The 17986-nt window shown below is 40.3% G+C and overlaps 1 protein-coding gene across 1 annotated transcript; it reads left to right on the top strand.

Annotated features, from left to right (window-relative positions):
* The first annotated feature begins 607 nt into the window (after nucleotides 1-607).
* Nucleotides 608-13933, top strand: LOC133638814 (general transcription factor 3C polypeptide 4-like). The gene is made up of 5 exons (XM_062031790.1): nucleotides 608-931; nucleotides 3060-4793; nucleotides 6509-6639; nucleotides 6818-6906; nucleotides 11449-13933. Exons 1-5 carry the CDS (start codon nucleotides 623-625, stop codon nucleotides 11511-11513), a joined length of 2328 nt encoding a protein of 775 aa, XP_061887774.1. The 5' UTR covers nucleotides 608-622; the 3' UTR covers nucleotides 11514-13933.
* Nucleotides 13934-17986: the final 4053 nt, after the last annotated feature.

Raw genomic sequence — 17986 nt, 5'->3', positions numbered from 1 at the left:
ACACACTTACAGTATAATACAGCACACAATTTCATATCATTTTAATTTATATCATGTCCGAAAAGGAGTAGGAAGAAGCAAAGCTCATTTAATCCTACCCCTTTCCCACTTCAGAGCGTTTACAAATATATACATCATTTACTGACCTTTTTATATAATAAATAACATCTGTGAATTAGTATACACAACAGTTTTGTAATATGTAATTAATTAATTCAGTCATTTTTAACATACTGAGATGAAGAATATCTTATTTAGTCTTTTTTCTTTTCTTTTTGTGTGTAAATGTGCATGGTTGTTAAATATGTATTGTTAAACAGGTCACCCAAAATGGTTGATGGTTGATTATATGACCGAAATAAACTTATTTCATTCATTCATTCAATATTGAAGATGTTCATTTCTGTGATGAAAAATGTTCCAACACATATATGAGGGAAGTTTATAAAATGTTTGTAAAACTCAAAAAATTAATAAAATAAAAATGCTGGATGTTACGTATCTAATCAGCAAATTAAACAAATCATCAGTAAATCGAAAAAAAAAAAAAAAAAAAAAGATGCCAAAATGACATTTCCGCCACTGCCGTGGTTGCCAACGTCACTTCCGCCAGACAACAAACATGGCGGTGTCCGGGTCGTCATGTTTGTTATCTGCCCCAAACGACGCCGTTAAGATGCAGTTAGAGTCCGGCGACAGCGGAGCCGTTAGACCGGACGACTTGCCTGTGAAACGGGATCCGGTCGTCTCGCTGTTGTCCCCGGTAATCGGCTCGCAGCCGCTCGTTTGGTCGCAGGACCACCGGCTGTCTGTGTGTACGTCCTGCTCCTTGGTGCTACTGGAACTCATGTGTGACGTCACCAGCAGCAAGCAGGACCTCGTCCTGCACAGAACTTCTATTCTGCCGCCCGCTGATGCTCGCAAGATTCGGGTAATAATGCTCTAAAGTTGCAAACTCTCAGACAACTGGAACAAGCTAAGTTTGAATTTCTGCCAATCAGAATACAGTCGTGGTCAAAAGTTTACATACACTTGTAAAGAACATAATGTCATGGCTGTCTTGAGTTTCCAGTAGTTTCTACAACGCTTATTTTTTTGTGTGAAATAGTGATTGGAGCACATACTTGTTTTGTCACAAAAAACATTCATGAAGTTTGCTTCTTTTATGAATTTATTATGGGTCTACTGAAAATGTGAGCAAATCTGCTGGGTCAAAAGTATACATACAGCAATGTTAATATTTGCTTACATGTCCCAACAAACATAATAAAACAACTGTACAATGTATGCTGTCATTAGGATATTTAGATAAAGAATGGCTCATAATCCTCGCGAAGAAACTTTCTCGCCGGTTCCAAATGGCTGTCAAAGTGTACCAACTTGTCAGAATAGATCCTCAGCCATTTACTTTCCAGGTGAGAGGCGTGATTTATGATCTACAATAAACTTACAGGGAGCAGGGAAGCGAGGAAGCAGCAGACCACTCGATGATGTAAATATAGGGACACATGGTAGTGATCACGTCTCCACAATAGTTTGTCTGCGTTTGCACTTATAATAACAATATCACTAATAGTTGGTTAATATTCAAATCACAAACTGAAAATGGAGTATTGTTGCCGCTTTTTGAATGGTTATTTATTAGGGGTGTAACGGTACACAAAGATTTCGGTTCGGTACGTACCTCGGTTTAGAGGTCACGGTTCGGTTCATTTTCGGTACAGTAAGAAAACAACAAAATATAAATTTTTGGGTTATTTATTTACCAAATTTGCAAAATCTTCCACCAAAAATATTTCTCTTAGTGGAATATTTGATGTGAAGTACCGTATTTTTCGGAGTATAAGTCGCTCCGGAGTATAAGTCGCACCGGCCGAAAATGCATAGTAAAGAAGGAAAAAAACATATAAGTCGATTTTTTGGGGGAAATGTATTTGATAAAAGCCAACACCAAGAATAGACATTGGAAAGGCAATTTAAAATAAATAAAGAATAGTGAACAACAGGCTGAATAAGTGTACGTTATATGAGGCATAAATAACCAACTGAGAACGTGCCTGGTATGTTAACGTAACATATTATGGTAAGAGTCATTCAAATAACTATAACATATAGAACATGCTATACGTTTACCAAACAATCTGTCACTCCTAATCGCTAAATCCCATGAAATCTTATACGTCTAGTCTCTTACGTGAATGAGCTAAATAATATTTTTTGGTATTTTACGGTAATGTGTTAATAATTTCACACATAAGTTGCTCCTGAGAATAAGTCGTAACGCCCGGCCAAACTATGAAAAAAACTGCGACTTATAGTCTCCAAAATACGGTAATGGGAACCTTGGATAGGTCAATCATTCATAATAACATTGATTTTGATTCAATATTATGTTTTGAGCAATGACAGTTTGAAAGAAAAAAAAAGCAACTTTGTTTTATTAGTGAACATTGCAACTTTTTCTAAATTACATTTCACCTTTAAGCTTTTTTATTTCACTTTTGTTATGTTACGGTCAGAGCGAAAAAAGATATCTCTTGAACTGTATTCTAGTCCGTCACTCTAACGTTCCTCATCCACGAATCTTTCATCCTCGCTCAAATTAATGGGGTAATCGTCGCTTTCTCGCTCCGAATATCTCTCGCTCCATTGTAAACAACGGGGGAATTGTGAGCAGCACTACCGCTTGTGACGTCACGCTACTTCCGGTAGGGGCAAGGTTTTTTTATCAGCGAGCAAAAGTTGCAAACTTTATCGTCGATTTTCTCTACTAAATCCTTTCTGCAAAAATATGGCAATATCGCGAAATGATCAAGTATGACACATAGAATGGATCTGCTATTCCCGTTTAAATAAAAAAAATTTCATTTCAGTAGGCCTTTAATATGTCCGTGTGGAAACTCGTTCGGTACACCTCCGAACCGAATCGACCCCCTTTTACCGAAACGGTTCAATACAAATACACGTACCGTTACACCCCTAGCAGTTCCCCTTTAAATTAATTTGGTGAAGCTTTAATTTCCCTTTTAATATGATTTTTTTTCTTGTCAAATTTGCAGGTGGGGCCAGAAAAAAAGCAGGAGAAAGCCATCCAGCACTTTACCTCACACCCAGACCCCAGCTTAAGGCAAGTTTTTCATCTGGACAGAGTGATAGATCCCTTGGGAGTAGCGCCCAAAGGAGTTAAATACGCCAGTTGGTCTCCATTGGGCTGCGACTCCAGTGGACGCTGCCTGCTAGCGTGCCTAACTCTCGACCACAGGCTCGCCATCCATCACAGCCGCAAGCCTTTCACGTGGACCTCGCTCGTGGACCTCACCCAGACATACGGCGACATGCTCGAGGAGCGAGGCTACGCCAAAAAAGACGACCAGCCGCCTCAGAAAAACCTGCAGGACTTCGAGGAGCTGCAGCGCCGTTTCCAGATGCAGACCCCCGTGAGGATGAAGTGGTCGAGCATCTACAAGACGAAGCAGGTGCAGACTGACAACGCCTGCCTGGACGTGGAGATGGTCCTCCTCGCCGTTTTGATGGAAAACGGTGACCTGGTTTTGTGGAAGTTTGTGTTGCCGTTCGAGAGCGGCGCCGACGTTGTGTTTTTCGACGTCATCGAGTCGGGGGTGAGCAGACCCAGTGATTTGGCGTGGTGGGAGTACGAAAACGCGGACAGGCGGATGAGCGGGTTGATCGTCGGCAGCGAGCTGGGCACCGTGAAGATCATGCCGGTCAGCATGGCGGGGGTTAAGGGCTACTTCACCCTGCGTCACCCCGTCATCCTCTGGAAGGAGTGTGACCACATCGCTGCTGAAAGCATCACGTGCGTGCCTTTGGTCCACCCCGTTCAGAAATTGAGCTGCAGCCTCATTGTGGCCGCTCGGGGCTGCTACATCTACTGGTGTTTGCTCATGGTTTCCCCTAGCGGGCTAAACGTGTACAACTCTCACGTGTTGGGCCTCCACTCGCTTCCGGTCACTTCGCTCGCCGTCACCAAGCAGGGGGTCGTGTACGCGTGCTACATGGACGGCTGGGTAAAAAAGCTGACGCCCAAATTTACAGAAAAAACTCTGTTTTTCGACCGAGAGGACATGCTGGGCCCTGAGTTTCTCGGTGAGAGGCGGCTGCATGGTATCGCAGTGAGCAGCAACGGAGCGTACGTCGCGCTGGCCAGCACACAAGGTCTGGTGGACATGTTTCACCCCATTGAAAGGAATTACCAGGTGCACTTTATTGCCTTGAAATCGCCAGAAACGGCAGCGGGACTTCTGTTAAAGTCCCCCACACAGAACCTGTACCAGCAGGCCGACCTGCTGGATCTCATGAGGTGGACCATCCTAAAAGACAAAAGAATTCCAGAGGCGTTGCAGCAGGAGCTGGATCAGAAGATCCAGGACCTAGACTCTCCCTATTTGTGGCGCTTGAAGCTGTTTTTGGTTCGCGTGATGTACCAGTCTCTTCAGACGCCGCTGACGGATCACCTCTGGAAACCGTCCGGCGAGGCCAGCAAGGCGTCCGTGCTCGACGGGGAGGACGAGGACGGAGACGAGGAGGATGAGTTGGAAAACGAGTGCGGGGAGGCCGGTGCCGTCAAAGCGGCGACGCTGGAGAATCCAGAGGAGCGGATGGAGCAGGCGAAGGCATTGATAGATTCAGTGGAGACCCACCTGGTCAACAAGAACATGAAGAAGCTGCTCGGTGTGGTTTACCTTAACACGCGCATCACGGAGAACACATGCGTCCCCACGTTGGGCCTGGCCGACCACCTCTCGAAAGATACCAGCGACAAGGACGTGGAGGTAACATCTTTGCTAGTCATACACTTCAGATTCTTTTTAAAAAGCTCTGATTTTGTAATCCGTAGGGGTGTAATGGTACACAAAAATTTCGGTTCGGTACGTACCTCGGTTTAGAGGTCACGTTTCGGTTCATTTTCGGTACAGTAAGAAAACAACGAAATATACATTTATTTACCAAATTTGCAAAATCTTCCACCAAAAATATTTTTCTTACTGGAATATTTGATGTGAAGTAATGGGAACCTTGGATAGGTCAATAATTCATAATAACATTGATTTTGATTCAATATTATGTTTTGAGCAATGACAGTTTGAAAGAAAGAAAAAACAGCTTTGTTTTATTAGTCAACATTGCAACTTTTTCTAAATTACATTTCACCTTTAAGCTTTTTTATTTCACTTTTGTTATGTTTTTGTTTATTTTAATAGTATTTTTAGAATGTGCCGTGGGCCTTTAAAACATTACCTGTGGGCCGCAAATGGCCTCCGGGGCACACTTTTGACACCACTGCTATAGATAATAAAAAATTAAATGTGATAAATCTATGGATAAAAAGCAATAATTACAACACTTTATGTACATATTTATATACAGATTTGAACAATAAGTTATTCACTGAAATATATTTATTAATTGTGGTTCTTACAAAAAATATATCTTATAAAATATAAAAGCTAAAATGTCTCTTAACGCTCTGCCCCTTTAATAAGTGCATACTAAATAATTTAACTTTAGCCTACTACTACAACCATATTATTTACCAGCAACATAAAGTGAAACAGAGGAAGAGGTGTCCTGTCACAGTCAGTAACAAATAAACAGAAAACAGTAGTGGTCAAATACAAATAAGGCAACAAGAGAAGTATCCTACACTTCTCTTTTTTAAAGTAAATATAAACAGTCTATATGGGCATCTACATCAACTATATGATTTGCCTGAGAAGCTGGACAGGACAAAAAAATATATATATATATATATATATATATATTTGTTGCGGACGTAATTCTTTCGTGGCAGGCCGCCACAAATAAACGAATGTGTGGGAAACACTGACGTGCGTTACGCTACTTAATATGTCCGTGTGGAAACTACATTACATTAATTAAAGGCTTAGTGGCCACATGCGTGGACAGCACCTTTTAGCTCTTATTTCCAAAATTGTGTACACAACTGAATTGGGTCGTATGGCCACTTATGTGGACACTTATACTGCCATCTGGTGGTGTCAGAAGAGTATAACATACAATGGAATTTGGAAAAAAAAAGTATAAAAATAAGAATTAGCATGTCACTAAACATGAAGTACACGTTTGTGTACTTATGGACTAAGTACATCATATCAAAAGATGATTCTTAGTTTTTATTCGAATTAGGGTCCAATAAGCCCAAATAGCAAAGAGAAATAAAAAAAGCATGTAAACAAACAGCTTGGGCCTTAAGAGGTTCAGTGAGAAAATATTAAGTACTTTATTGACACATTTTCAGGTGTTTGCGGGCCACATCTCGGTGATCTAATGTTTGAGTTTGCATTAATTATGTATAAGTACAAGAAAAAAAAGCCAGTCAACAAATATTCTAAAGGCTGCAGTTGGATGAAATTTATTTTCCATTTGGCTTGATTAAAAAAAAATGTTGTGTTGTTAAAATAAACCTTTGGCCTATGAACGCAGGTTCCAAGTAAAATGAAACTCACTTCTACTTGTGTTCACTTAGGTCCTGATCGGACACATCAAGAAAAAGATGCACAAGCAGACGTTCCAGGAGCACTGCTGCTTGTGTCAGGACGTGCTGCCTTTCACGGACCACAAACAAGCCATATGCGGAAATGGCCACATTTGGCTCAGGTACACAGATGAAGTCTTTATTTACCTTCACCGAGCTGCAATCATACCATTTCCTGTTTTGACATTTACACACACCACGCTTTGTTGTCTTGTCAATCACCACCTCATCATGTGTTTGAGTGTGTGTGCGTTTGTGCAAGACAGCGAGCTCGAATACCCTTTTTCTTGGCTGTTTTAGGTGTGTGTTGTCTTACCAGGCGTGCCAGGCGCTGAGATTCCGGCGCTGCCTCTTGCAGGACAGCATCTCAGCACTGCCAGCACCTGAGGGTAAGCACAATGTCCCTCCACTTCCTGTTCAACCTTTGTTCATCTCAGGTGCTCCAGTAATTATAGCCTGTTAAAATGAAAAGTCAATGTGTATGGCTGAATATTTACGCAGTGTTTCCCACACATTCATTTATTTGTGGCGGCCCGCCACGAAAGAATTACGTCCGCCACAAATGTTTTTTTTGTTTTTTTTTTGTTTTGTTTTTTTTTGTCCTGTCCAGCTTCTCAGGAAAATCATATAGTTGATGTAGATGCCCATATAGGCTGTTCAGATTTACTTTACAAAAGAGAAGTGTAGGATACTTCTCTTATTGCCTTATTTGTATTTGACCACTACTGTTTTCTGTTTATTTGTTACTGACTGTGGCAGGACACCTCTGCCTCTGTTTCACTTTATGTTGCTGGTAAATAATATGGTTGTAGTAGTAGGCTAAAGTTAAATTATTTAGTATGCACTAATTAAAGGGGCAGAGCTTTAAGAGACATTTTAGCTTTTATATTTTATAAGATATATTTTTTGTTAGAACCACAATTAATAAATATATTTCAGTGAATAACTTATTGTTCAAATCTGTATATAAATATGTACATAAAGTGTTGTAATTATATTGTAAAATGGATGGATGGATGGATGGATGGACGTTTAAAACAAAACTATTATTAATTAGTAGGTATACATTTTTTAGCCTTTTTAGAGAAAATCATATCATTGTAGTAAATTACTCGATGATGTCATGGTGACCACGCCCATAGCCACGCCCCCACCGCCACAGGTATCTTGGCAGTTTATGGGAAACACTGTTTACGTTAGCATCACGTAGGGTTGTACGGTATACTGATTTCAGAATCAGAATCAGAATAGTTTTTATTGCCGTTGTTTGAGAACGGGTTCACAAACTAGGAATTTTTCTTGGTGCAATGGTGCAACATAAAACACATATAACACAGAATAGGTAATAAAAAGAGCTGTAACTGAGCTATCAGATCTTGTTATTGTTCATGTGCCTGATGGCCGAGGGGAAAAAACTGTTCAGGTGGAGGGAGGTGTGGGTCTGGATGGACCGTAGTCTCCTGCCTAAAGGGGAGAGGGGAGAATAGTTTGTGTCCAGGGTGAGAAGAGTCAGCTGTGATCCGACCCACACGCCTCCTGGTCCTGTAGGAGAACAGGTCCTGGAGGGATGGGAGCTTGCTAGTATAGTACTAGATACTAGTATAGTACCGCGGTACTAATGAATCAAAAACGGTACTATTGACGGCGCGTCGTGACATTGCTGGTTTTACGAGCAGAGGAGCATGTTCGGCAGCGCACACACACAGAGTACTTACAAGCAGACACAGTGTGTGGACAGAAAAGGGAGAACGGACGCATTTTGGCCTAAAAAGTAAAGATAAAGGTGAAGTTATAACACTGAAACACCCTCAGGAAGAGGTGCTTTAAGACATGGCTAGCTAGCTAGCGGCTAACATCCATCCACAGTCTGCAGTGTTTTAGCTACTTCTAAATCACTAATCCTCGCCTCCATGGCAACAAATAAAGTACGTTTTTTACAAGTATCAGGGTTTCCCGCAGCGCTTTGTTGTTAAGGCGGCTGCCTTAGTCCGGGATAAACATCGACTGCAGCGCATGGTACGTGCTGCTGAGAAGGTGATTGGCTGCAAGCTCCCACCCCTCCAGGACCTGTTCTCCTCCAGGACCAGGAGGCGTGTGGGTCGGATCACAGCTGACTCTTCTCACCCCGGACACTAACTATTCTCCCCTCTCCCCTCAGGCAGGAGACTACGGTCCATCCAGACCCACACCTCCCGCCACCTGAACAGTTTTTTTCCCCTCGGCCATCAGGCACATGAACAATAACAAGATCTGATAGCTCAGTTACAGCTCATGTTATTCTATTCTGTGTTATATGTGTTTTATGTCGCACCATTGCGCCAAGTAAAATTACTAGTTTGTGAAGCCGTTCTCAAACAATGGCAATAAAAACTATTCTGCTTCTAAAGCCTACATGAACTCCATGGTGTTCAGGGATGAATAGTCTCTCCTATTGCTATTGTACTATGTTTTCAGCTATAGTTACATTAATCATTAGTAATGCAGCAGCCTAGTTTTGAATGGCAGGGTCCCTGCTATCACATGTTGATAAAAATATAACATTTACATCATAAAAATCAACTACAGACTTCCCAAATGCTGTAATAAATTAAACATGATGAGTTGAGCATATGTCAGCATGTGGCCCCACTTTTAACTCTTTTTTTTTTTTCAAACGCTTATTGCAAACGCTTACTTACAGTAAGTCATTAATTTGACTTATTAAGTCATTTTTTTGTCATTATTTTGACTTAGTAAGTCATTATTTTGTCATATTTTTGACTTATTAAATTACTAAGTCAAAATGTTGACTTACTAAGTCATAATAATGACATACTTAGTATCTCAGGTAACTAGGACTGTTTTGTGTATTGTTTTTACTTTACGGAAAAATATCGAGATATACACTACCGTTCAAAAGTTTGGGGTCACATTAAAATGTCCTTATTTTTCAATGAAGATAACTGTAAACTAGTCTTAACTTTAAAGAAGTACACTCTATACATTGCTAATGTGGTAAATGACTATACAAGCTGCAAATGTCTGGTATTTGGTGCAATATCTACATAGGTGTATAGAGGCCCATTTCCAGCAACTATCACTCCAGTGTTCTAATGGTACAATGTGTTTGCTCATTGGTTCAGAAGGCTAATTGATGATTAGAAAACCCTTGTGCAATCATGTTCACACATCTGAAAACAGTTTAGCTCGTTACAGAAGCTACAAAACTGACCTTCCTTTGAGCAGATTGAGTTTCTGGAGCATCACATTTGTGGGGTCAATTAAACGCTCAAAATGGCCGGAAAAAGAGAACTTTCATCCAAAACTCGACAGTCTATTATTGTTCTTAGAAATGAAGGCTATTCCACAAAATTGTTTGGGTGACCCCAAACTTTTGAACGGTAGTGTATATATAGTATATCGGCATTCAGCATATGGCGCGGAAAACACAACCAAAAACTGTAGGCTTTGTCACGCCAATTTTCTTCCCATTACAAAAACCTTCCTATCCCCCATTTACTTCCGGGGTCATTTCCTCTTACTTACGTCATTTCCTCTTACGTCATTGAAAGCGATCGATAGCACTGCCCGTCGCTGTTTTTTTTTATTTATTTATAATATAGCGTTAACAAAACGTCTGTATTAATTGGACAAGTATTAATCGGACAAATTAACTTGAGGATATTCCTGACTGCACATTTGACTCGTGGACATATGCGGAAATGAATAACAGTGTACAATAAGTTAATTTCATTGTCAATCAACATTATCAAACTTTATTAAAACAAAATTTATTCGTTAAATTCAGTTTTTTTTTAGTTCTCTGTGTCAGTGAACTAAATTAAAATGACATTTATGTACACATATGTACCTCAGTGAAGTCAGATGACATTTAACATTATTATATATTAATTCATATTAGTGAAATGGTTTCAACAATAATGTTGATTTAAAGTACAGACATTTAACAGTAATATATATTAAATAATATCTTTTGCACGTTACCACGAAGACAGAAGTTCCCAGCAGCGGCCCTAACTCTCCGCTTGAAATGTTTCGAAGCCTGCTGGTGTTTGACATAAGTCCCCTGGGAAAGATAAAGACAAATATCATTCAGTGACACCACCATTTTCAGGAGATTTGGATTCTATCTCAGTGACACCACCATTTTCAGGAGATTTGGATTCTATCGATCGCTGTCAATGACGTAAGAGGAAATGACCCCGGAAGTAAATGGGGGATAGGAAGGTTTTTGAAATGGGAAGAAAATTGGCGTGACAGCTTCCTCACGCGACGAAGCCGGCCTACTTCACCACAGTCTGCAGTCTATTGCGCCCCCAGGCTGTGGTGGCAGCAATGAGATGGAGACGTGATGGCGACAGGCCGAGTTACGCTGTCCCTTACACCCACCCACCCCCTTTCCCCTGTAGAGACACCACTTTAACTAACACATTTTCTGGGGGAAACACTGAGTATCATCCCTGCAGGACGAGGAATAGGTAAACATGCTTCACTACACACCGTAGGAGGATACAACAGCTCACCGGCAATCACAATGTAAACAAACGCCATGGGTGGATCTACACCTGACATCCACTGTAATGATACCAAGTACAGGAGCGTATCTAGTTTATACTACTATGATTACATCGATATTTTTTTTGAAATTCATATAATGTTTATAAACTCATGAAATACGTCCCTGGACACATGAAGACTTTGAATATGACTAATGTTTGATCCTGTAACGAACCGGTACTTTTCAAACAGAGTATAGTACTGTTTTTGATTCATTAGTACCGCGACACTATACTAGTACCGGTATACCGTACAACACTCTCTTGGAACCAACCCCCAACCACAAATAGATTACAGTTCTGTGGGAAACACTGAACTCCCATTATATGAAATATTGTATTGGTCATCCTAACCATGATCTGGTTCCCTTTTAGATCCACAGTGGGTGAAGAAGATCCTCCAGGCACCATGTTCCCTCTGCGACTCGCCAATGGTTTAGTGCTAAACCACCGCAGGAACACAAGTATGCCTGCACTCTCCACAGGGTCCAACCACTGCTAATATGTCATGCTAATTATTATTATGTCTGCATATAGAATTATTGTTTCCTCACCAGTGCAAACACCTGCTGAGGTCTTAACTGCCTATTTTCATGAGGCAAAACAGTGATTCTCAAACTGTAGTATGGGTACCACTAGTGCGCAGGTGTCAAACTCAAGGCCCAGGGGCCAGATGTGGCCCGCTACTTCATTTTATGTGGCCCTCCAAAGTGCTTTATTAAAGTACTTTCTGGCTAAATGTATTTGTTCTTTTAATTCTGACAGAAAAAAAATACTGACCTCAGGATTCGATTCCGATTCTTGGGATGGCGATTCGATTCGACACGTTTCTTGTCATATATTATTTGGTATATACATTTTACTCAGACCTTTTCAAAACAAAAGTTCCTCTTGGCTGCTGACATATGATTTATACGCACAGTGTTGGCCTAAAAACGTCTTTTTAAAAATGTGTTTTTTGTTTTTTTTTATTTACAAAAATGACAGAATGTTAATCTAATTAAAGAAAATGGAGCAAACCAAACTCCAACCCAATCCAAGCTTTAAAATACTCAGGGTAGACATTTACAAAGCTATTGAGAAAACATAAAATTATCATACTAAAAAAAAAAGGAAAAACCAAAATTTGCAAAACCATAGTATCAATAATAACAATGACAGCAATAATATTTATTTAATATTTTTAATCCAAAAAAGGATTCTTTAAAAAAAGAATCTTAAAAAAATCAATCGATTCTTTTTTATTGTTATTTTTAATCGATTTAGAAGCAGACTAAATAAGAATTGCGATTCAAATGGGAATCAATTTTTTTGAGTACCCGGCATCTTGTTAACTTTTTTATTATTTGTCATGCAACAAAATACTCCAATTAGGGCTGGGCGATATTTTATCTCGATATTTTTAGGCCATGTCACGATACACCATATACTGTATATCTGGATATTTTGCCTTAGCCTTGAATGAACACTTGATGCATATAATCACAGCAGTATGATGATTCTATGTGTCTACATTAAAACATTCTTCTTCATACTGCATTAATATATGCTACTTTTAAACTTTCATGCAGAGAGGGAAATCACAACTAAGTCAATTTAGTATTTATTAAACAGTTATTAAGCAGTGGCTCAAACATTCATGTCATTTCCAAAACAGAAAGTGCAAGATTGTCAGAGACATTTTTAAAACAAGCTATTAGTGCACTTTTGTGCATGATGTCACTAAGATGACATATCAAAACAACACTGAATTAAAGTGCACTTTTTGTACAGAACGCCACTACAATAATTAAAAACAAATAAAGTGCACTTTTGTGCATGATGTCACACAAGATATTTCAATAAGTGTCAAATAAAAATGAGCTGCATAATAGGCAATCAAATAGTGTATGTCATTCGCTATGTGGTAGGTTCCTGCGGATGTTATCTCCTTCTGTTGTTGACTATTTGTTTCATACGGTGTTGATGTGGAAATGGTTGCCTCGGCATTTTGTTGGTGTGGAACCGAACGGAGATGTTGACATGCGGAGTTTCAAGCACTCTTCATTCTCTAGCGGGTGACTTTTCAAATGATGCTACAAATTAGCAGTGCTGCTACTTTTTGTAGCAACGCTTTTGCCCCACACTTGACAAATGACGGTTGTCTGTTCGACATCTTCCCGCTTGAAGCCAAACCACTGCCAGACGATGGACCCCCTGCTGTTTTTTTTGGGAATTAATTCTTCCTTCATTTGTTACCAGATTCGCACCTTCGTTCTCTCGTATTACCACTCGCACCACAGCTAACGTTACCCATGCTGCTACCTCTCTGCTCCGCGAGGGCGTATATGTATGTGACGTATGTAAAATGGTGCGCTTGTTTTACGTCTCTGTGAGAAGGAGAGACAAGAAAGAATGGGAAACGCATGTAGTGTAATGCCCGCAGCTAAAAGCAACTGCGTGAGAACGTATACTCGAATATCACCATATAGTAATTTTCTATATCGCACAGAGACAAACCCGCGATATATCGAGTATATCGATATATCGCCCAGCCCTAACTCCAAGCATTTTTTATTTTTTTTTGGGGGTTATCAAAAATAAATACATAAATATCTGCTTGTCACCTTGACTTACACTTTCAAAGCAAGTTATCCATCAAACTGTTGGTAAATGATAATAAACACAATTGCCTATGCAAACGAGGCTATTGTACATTTATATTTATAAATATTTACCATTTCAAGCGGCCCTCCTTAGAACGGGGCCCTCGCTAAAAACAAGTTTGACACCCGTGCACTAGTGGTACGCCAAATATTTGAATATTTTTTTAAGTACAGTGTTTTATTTTCCTATATTACTATATATAACTGTATGCGATGTGGCCAAAAATAATAAATATATTTTTGTTAAATAAAACTTCTGCCTTGTTTTGAAGAAAACTTAGTCCTACTACGCCACCAGGGCTTCCTGCAGCGCTTTGTTGTTAAGGCGCCCGCCTTAACAACAAAGAGCCACCGCCTAAACTAAAGTTTAAAAAAAAAAAAAAAGTTTTATTTTTTTTGTCCTGTAAATTAAGCATGATGAGTTGAGAATATGTCAGCATGTGGCCCCACTTTTAACTCTCTTTTTCAAACACTTATTGCAAAGTCTTATTTATAGTAAGTCATTAATTTGACTTAGTCATTATTTTGTCTTAGTAAGTCAATATTTACTAAGTCAAAATAATGACTAAGTCAAATTAATGACTTACTGTAAAACTTACCTGAGATACTTAGTATGTCATTATTTTGTCTTATAAGGTCAATATTTAGTATCTCAGGTAACTAGGACTGTTTTGTGTGTTGGTTTTACTTTACAGAAAAAATATCGAGATATATATCGTATATTGCCATTCAGCATACGGAGCGGAAAACACAACCAAAAACTATAGGCTTCTTCACGCGACGAAGCCGGCCTACTTCACCACAGTCTGTAGTCTATTGCCCCCCCCAGGCAGCAATGAGATGGAGACTTAATGGTGGCGACCAATGTTCCCTCTAAGGTGCGCGCATGTGCAATTTCGCACTGCTCAAGCGTCCTCTGCGCACAGCAAATCTATGCCACGCACAAAATCAAATAAAAAAATAAGCGCATAACAATTTTCGACACACGGACATGACAGAGAAAACAGTTTTCGTCATCATTGTTCAAATATTGTAACGTCTGTCGAGGACATGAATTCCATCGATCACTTTACTGAGAAAAACTCTTTATTGTCGGCCATAAACACATCACCAAAACATTAGTAAAAAAAATTATATCTAGCAAAACTTGTCATTTTCTGCAATACAAACCAAAAGCAACTTTGTTATATCAACAGCAGCCGCTCGCTCTTTCTCACTTGCGCCAACACATGCACATATGGCACTTAGCCAGTGATGCGTTTACAGCCACACAAAAAGTCGGACAACTCCAACACCACACATAAAGTGTCATTCCATGTCGTTACACTATGATTTACCGATCAAATGTGTGCTTATTCTAGTGTCGTTTATTAGGAATCTTAATTGATAAATATTAATCATGAAATGCTGTTAGTATATTAAATAAATACTAATAAAAATATATTTTTTACAAACAGGAAGTTGCAGGAATGTACACATGATCCCCTGCTTACATCTCATTGTGCAACATGTGGATGTTTTAATGGGAACTAAATGCAATGTCTGAAAGGGGTACAAATTATTTCCAAAGCAGGACCTCCACCCAGACAAACAATACAAGTACACAGTTCATGAAAAACAATATTTTTTGTTATTGTCATTGTAAGTGGGCCTAAAGACTTATATTAGAAAATGACCTCATGGAAATGACTGCTGTCATTTGATTATAATAATAAGAGAATGTTGTCTGTCTATCTGTGTTGGCCCTGCGATGAGGTGGGGACTTGTCCAGGGTGTACCCCGCCTTCCGCCCGAATACAGCTGAGATAGGCTCCAGCACCCCCCGCGACCCCGAAAGGGACAAGCGGTAGAAAATGGATGGATGGATGGAGAATGAATTTATTTAGTCAGGTTTGGGAGAGGTGTGCTGCTGGTGTAGCCACAGTGTGCACGTCTGATGTTGCTCACATGTGCTCCACTGAATGCTCAGGGAGTTTTTGCATTTGCTCACACACATGAAAAATTAGAGGGAACATTGGTGGCGACAGGCCAAATTACACCCACCCAGCCCCTTCCTCGTCCTCGTCCGACGCCCCCTACCCCCTGGAGAGACACCACCTTAAAGGCCTACTGAAAGCCACTACTAGCGACCACGCAGTCTGATAGTTTATATATCAATGATGAAATCTTAACATTGCAACACATGCCAATACGGCCGGGTTAACTTATAAAGTGCAATTTTAAATTTCCCGCGCAACTTTCGGTTGAAAACGTCTATGTATGATGACGTATGCGCGTGACGTCAATCGTTGAAACGGAAGTATTCGGAGCCCATTGTATCCAATACAAAAAGCTCTCTTTTCATCTCAAAATTCCACAGTATTCTGGACATCTGTGTTGGTGAATCTTTTGCAATTTGTTTAAAGGCCTACTGAAAGCCACTACTACCGACCACGCAGTCTGATAGTTTATATATCAATGATGAAATCTTAACATTGCAACACATGCCAATACGGCCGGGTTAACTTATAAAGTGACATTTAAAATTTCCCGGGAAATATCCGGCTGAAACGTCGCGGTATGATGACGTATGCGTGTGACGAAGTCAGTTTAACGGAAGTTTTGGTACCCCGTAGAATCCTATACAAAAAGCTCTGTTTTCATTTCATAATTCCACAGTATTCTGGACATCTTTTGCAATTTTTTTAATGAACAATGAAGGCTGCAAAGAAGACAGTTGTAGGTGGGATCGGTGTATTAGCCAAACGCATCAGGTGAAGTCCTTCGTCCTTCCGCCGATCGCTGGAACGCAGGTGAGCACGGGTGTTGATGAGCAGATGAGGGCTGGCTGGCGTAGGTGGAGAGCTAATGTTTTTAGCATAGCTCTGTGCGTCCTGGTTGCTAAGTTGCTAAGTTAGCTTCAATGGCGTTGTTAGCACAGCATTGTTAACCTTCGCCAGCCTGGAAAGCATTAACCGTGTATTTACATGTCCACGGTTTAATAGTATTGTTGATTTTCTATCTATCCTTCCAGTCAGGGGTTTATTTTTTTTGTTTCTATATGCAGTTAAAGCACGATGCTATCACGTTAGCTCGTAGCTAAAGCATTTCGCCGATGTATTGTCGTGGAGATAAAAGTCACTGAATGTCCATTTCGCATTCTCGACTCTCATTTTCAAGAGGATATAGTATCCGAGGTGGTTTAAAATACAAATCCGTGATCCACAATAGAAAAAGGAGAGAGTGTGGAATCCAATGAGCCAGCTTGTACCTAAGTTACGGTCAGAGCGAAAAAAAATATTTATTTCACTGCATTCTAGTCCGTCACTCTAACGTTCCTCGTCCACAAATCTTTCATCCTCGCTCAAATTAATGGGGTAATCGTCCGAAAAGCTCTAGCTGCGTTGAAAACAATAGGAAAATATGAGGGAGTGAACAACTGACAACGTCACGCTACTTCCGGTAGGGGCAAGGTTTTTTTTTATCAGAGACCAAAAGTTGCGAACTTTATCGACGTTGTTCTATACTAAATCCTTTCAGCAAAAATATGGCAATATCGCAAAATGATCAAGTATGACACATAGAATGGATCTGCTATTCCCGTTTAAATAAAAAAATTTCATTTCAGTAGGCCTTTAATGAACAATGAAGACTGCAAAGAAGAAAGTTGTAGGTGGGATCGGTGTATTAGCGGCGGACTACAGCAACACAACCAGGAGGACTTTGAGATGGATAGCAGACGCGCTAGCCGCCGACCTCACCTTGACTCCCTCCGTCTCCGGGCTGCCGACCGCATCTATGATCGGGTGAAGTCCTTCGTTGCTCCGTCGATCGCTGGAACGCAGGTGAGCACGGGTGTTGATGAGCAGATGAGGGCTGGCTGGCGTAGGTGGATAGCTAATGTTTTTAGCATAGCTCTGTGAAGTCCCGTTGCTACGTTAGCTTCAATGGCGTCGTTAGCAACAGCATTGTTAAGCATTGTTAATGTCCATGGTTTAATAGCATTGTTGATTTTCTGTCTTATCCTTCCAGTCAGGGGTTTATTTATTTTGTTTCTATCTGCATTTAAGCCCGATGCTATCACGTTAGCTCCGTAGCTAAAGAGCTTCGCCGATGTATTGTCGTGGAGATAAAAGTCACTGTGAATGTCCATTTCGCGTTCTCGACTCTCATTTTCAAGAGGATATACCGTAATTTCCGGACTATAAGCCGCACCTGACTATAAGCCGCACCAGCTAAAATTAGGGGAAAATACAGATTGCTCCATATATAAGCCGCACCCGACTATA

The sequence above is a fragment of the Entelurus aequoreus genome, linkage group LG21 (assembly GCF_033978785.1).
Source record: "Entelurus aequoreus isolate RoL-2023_Sb linkage group LG21, RoL_Eaeq_v1.1, whole genome shotgun sequence".
Lineage (NCBI taxonomy): Eukaryota > Metazoa > Chordata > Actinopteri > Syngnathiformes > Syngnathidae > Entelurus > Entelurus aequoreus.
Note: the sequence above shows the minus strand (reverse complement) of the source record. Positions and strands in the feature narration are given on the sequence as shown.